The sequence below is a fragment of the Glycine soja genome, chromosome 3 (assembly GCF_004193775.1).
Source record: "Glycine soja cultivar W05 chromosome 3, ASM419377v2, whole genome shotgun sequence".
NCBI lineage: Eukaryota > Viridiplantae > Streptophyta > Magnoliopsida > Fabales > Fabaceae > Glycine > Glycine soja.
The window spans coordinates 34,648,844-34,653,401 of NC_041004.1; the positions used below are offsets into that span (position 1 = coordinate 34,648,844).

General features: G+C 31.5%; 1 protein-coding gene across 1 annotated transcript; it reads right to left on the reverse strand.

Annotated features, from left to right (window-relative positions):
• Positions 1–364: 364 nt before the first annotated feature.
• LOC114406557 (squamosa promoter-binding-like protein 7) lies at positions 365–4,142 on the reverse strand. Its single transcript, XM_028369292.1, has 3 exons — positions 3,184–4,142; positions 2,331–2,449; positions 365–874 (listed from the first exon to the last, which is right to left on the reverse strand). Exons 1-3 carry the CDS (start codon positions 3,798–3,800, stop codon positions 582–584), a joined length of 1,029 nt encoding a protein of 342 aa, XP_028225093.1. The 5' UTR covers positions 3,801–4,142; the 3' UTR covers positions 365–581.
• Positions 4,143–4,558: the final 416 nt, after the last annotated feature.

The following is a 4,558-nucleotide window of genomic DNA, read 5'->3' on the forward strand; positions in this document are numbered from 1 at the left end:
ATTAAATTTATAATTAAGTCTATTTTTCTTATAGACAATACTCTTGTATATAGCAAAACTCCAAGTGGATTGAACTTATGTAACTTCATCTAATCACATGACACTACTTGTACTCTTTTTATATATATTGAACTCTTTGCTTATTAGAAAAAAGTGCTAGCATGTTTACTTTCAAGTTTCAGTCATAACTCATAATAATTCAATGATGATAGTTAATAGTTATAGTTTTTAATTACAATGTCAACCTGATTCTTTACTTACTTTCAACGCGTTTTCAAACAGGCTATTCACTAATCACGATTCACAGCTACGCATGCAACCTTACTATATTTGTTGCCCCAATTATAAGTAGCTAGTACCACTCTTACTCTACTACAGTCACAACTTGGAAAGAAGTTCTTATTTATAGGAAACAAAAGAATAGGAAATTTCGGACAACAATAAAAATGCCTCCCATTTCAGGAATTATATAATATATATTCCTTAAAATAGATGGCTACACAACATACATACACTCTGTGTAAAGTGCATTAGATATATTTGGGGTCACCTCCAACCAAGTTCAGGAACTATTATTATTATTATGTCTGTGGAAACATATGTTGTTGTGGAAAATAATTGGGCTCAGGTGGTTGTTGTTGTTGTTGTAAGTCTTCAAAGTCTTCTTCTTCTTCTTCCACTGCAGCATCATGGTGGGGCACAACATGAGGCCAGTCTCTATCATAAACAAGTTGTTGTTGTCTAGTGATTAGGGCAGCACGGTTTTCTGCTATCAATTCACGCAATGCTGCACTGCATCTTGTGGAGAAATCCGCATGATGAGATAGCCAATTTTCACTACTACTCCCAGATGACAGAAGAGAGAGAGCACACCCTACTCATAGCCATATAGGGAAGAAATAATTTACACTATTCACTTAGGAACATTGCGTGTTCAATATGCATTAGTCAAGTTAGCTACATGTCAAATCAATTAAGAAAATTTTCATTTGCTAATTATTGTGGGTAGCAAAATTAAACCACTAGTCAAAACCTATCAAGATTGGTGGTTGCATATGTTCTTATTAGCTTGCTTCAATGTTTATGTATTCAGTATTAATCATAAAGAATGTTATATTGCTATTAAAAGAAATTCCTGTAAATATCACAATGGAATTAGTACTATTATACATATCATATGGTTATGATTATGGCTAACAAATAGAAATGTATAGTAATTATTACTTGTATAACAATTGGCGGCAAATTATACAAGTAGTAATTAATTATAAACTTATTAGCTATATTATTATAAACATTATACACAGTTGACAGCAGTTATTGATCGAGTATATTCTTTTCATAGTTCGTTCATTTCAAAAGAGAATCGGTCATAGTAAAAGTTTCAATTTATTTATTTTTTCTTGTTCAAAGATTATAGGTATTTTTTAACTCGTCAGATTAGAGACTAATCTCGTTCACAAGGTATGATTGTCACTAATTTAATAATTTTACACACAATAAGCATCAAACACGGATTCTTTCATTAAATAGATCATTTTCACTCTTAAATTTTACTTTAAATTATATATTATATATACACATATATGTTTACCTACATATATGAAGATATTGATTTTCAGCTACTTAATGATAAGAAAATATTAAAATGTGAAAATTAGAAATGAACTCCTCTGGTCACCATGTGCATACTCACAACGTACTTACTCTCAACTATTTACTGCTAGAATTCTATCTGGTAATATACATAAACTAGAAACAGTGCCCGTGCAAGATGTTGCTTGAGAGAAAAAAAAAATCATTTTCCAACAATCTAGAACATTAATTCATGACTTGGGGATAAAAACAACAATAACAACAAAACTTTGCAACATTTCGAGTGAGAAAAACTACCACCATAGTCCACACATGTGACATTCTATATGATTTTTTTTTTAAATATAGATACGTGCTAATATTTCAGCAGAGCACTTTTCTTTTTCTTTCTTTTTTTGGACAGAATATATTGACTTTTAGGCTTTACTTTGGCACTAGTTGCCCTTTAGTTTAGCTTTTTTAATAAATTAATTTATTTTGGCTATAAATAATAAGATACACAATATGATAAACTTTACTATAGTTATTTATGCAGACTTTACTATAGTGATAATTTATGTATTTTTTTTTATCTCCTGAGTACTAATTTACGCACCGTATTATGTTAACAAGACTAGAAAAAGCTTCATGTTTCTTCTTTTCAATTCAAATGTCGAATGGATTGCAAACTGCTCTAGAAATTAAGATTTAGATGAGAATGTGAACTAATTGACCAATATATTAATTGTGTTTACCTTGTCTAGAATTCCTAGTAACAGAAAGGTGAGAGCTCTTTCTTCTTCGCTCGTTATGACCTGCCAATCTCCTCCTACAACTCCTCTTTGAGTCATCAAACTCTGACACCACATGAAACCTGTTTCCAAACCCAATTGCCATATAATTATCTCTCAAGTCTAAGCAAATTAAGCAGTCATATATAACTAATCCAGAAAATGCAAGCTATACTTTTGTAACAATGACAAAGATTAGCAAATCATTTTTTTGGGAGATATATATAAGATTAGTCGATTGGTCGAGAAAGAGTGAAGGAAAAAAAGAGAAAAAATATATCGCAAGTTCCACTAAACTAAAAAACTAATATTTATTAATAAAAAAATAAATCATTTAATTTTGTCACTATTAATGATCTTAAAATGATTTCAAACAATTAAAAGCTAAAAAATATCACACTTTCATAAAAAAAAAAAAAAGCCAAATGGACAAACCAACTAATTAACCTTTGCACAATATATGCGAACATTGGAAAACATGGAGCAAATTCCATGATTCTCTAATACTTTTATAATAATTTTAACAAGATAAATATTATTTTTAAATAATTTTTTAATTGCTTAAAAGAAGATTAATACTTAAAATAAAAGTATAATTATTCAACTTACTAGTAATACTTTTCTATTTACAATATCTAAGTTTAAAATAATATTTATTTTTTAAAAAAAAATCAATTATGATATTTTTTCATTAATTATTTTCAAACTATTAATAAATTATTAGAAGAAAAAAATATTAATGACGATAATTTAAAAAAAAATTATAAAAATATTCAGCATACTGCAAAGAAAAACGAAAAGATAATGATAGACTTACCTGCTACACTGCTGACAGAATCTCTGCTCCAACCCTAAGACCACAGCTTTGGGTGCCTTGGAATGCTTATCGCAAACTCTGTGCCTCCTGTGGTACTCCTTCGCGTTCACAAGCGCCACGTGGCACCCCTCTACCTGACATCGAGGAACCATCGCAAACGGCGCCGATTTCCCACCACCACCACCACCGCCAGCCCCACCTCCTCCTCCACCATAATACCCCCTCGCTCTCTTATCGTTACCCGCAAAAACAAAACCCGCACCACCACCACCGCACACGTGTCGGTTCCCCAGAGAAGTAACATTGTTAGCATCATCACCGTTAGTAGCATCCTCAAAGTAATGTCTTTTACCAAGATGCAAGCACGTGAGGTGAGGGTCCGCCTGCACGTGACACCCTTCGCCGCCGTATAGTTGGTGGTGATGGAGGCGGTGACCGCCGCCGGCGTAGCCCTCCGCGGCCGTGGTGGTGTGTGGTGCATTAGTTGTAGTAGTAGCATCCCATGATGAATACCAAACATTAACAATATTGTTATTGTTACTGTTACCGCCAGTGTTTCCATTTTCCTCTTTTGTGTGGGTGTTAAGGCTGAACATGTTGTTCTCTCCAAATTCCATGTTTTTCTGAAGCAAATATGGTAGGTAGTTGTGGCTACAGAGAGATTAAGAGAAGTTAACTAATGGATCAGTGTGAGCATAGGAGTAAATAAGTTGAAGAAATTAAAGAGGAAAATGGATATGTTTCTTTTTGGTTGGGGTAAAAGAGGAAAGAGAGTCAGAGAGAGATGGTGCAGAAGGACTTTTGTGGGTTGCTTGATTTGTATGTTGTGTTCTGCTCCAATGGGGTCAAGGTTAAGGCTGCAAAGCTACTCAGTCAGTGAAAGAAGATTACTCAATGAATGAATGAGAGAGAGAGAAGTCAATAAAAGAGCATTATATGTAACTACCTATACCTAGGAAAATATTTGATATACACCAATGTGATATACAATACCAGAGAGAGAAAATTGTATGTACATAAAATTTATGATTGGTTAGAAATAGAGATAAAAAAAATAAAAAATATTAATAAAATGTTTAAAGTAAAAAAAAATTGTGTATCATTACTTATAAATATTTATAGTATAATTTTCATATCTCTCATTTTGAATTTTTTATTTGTTTTAAGCACAAATTTTATTTTAATTTCTTGATAAATGCTAAGAAATGTCTGATTAAGAAATTTAGAAAAAATTATCAAAAATTAATAGTAATATATATATATCCAATGCATTCTTAAGATGAATTTTAATAAATAAATAAAATTTATTTTAAATTGTCTAATTCACAAGACCATAATTTTTAAAGGTTCATTCGGTAAAACAAAAAAAAAAAGA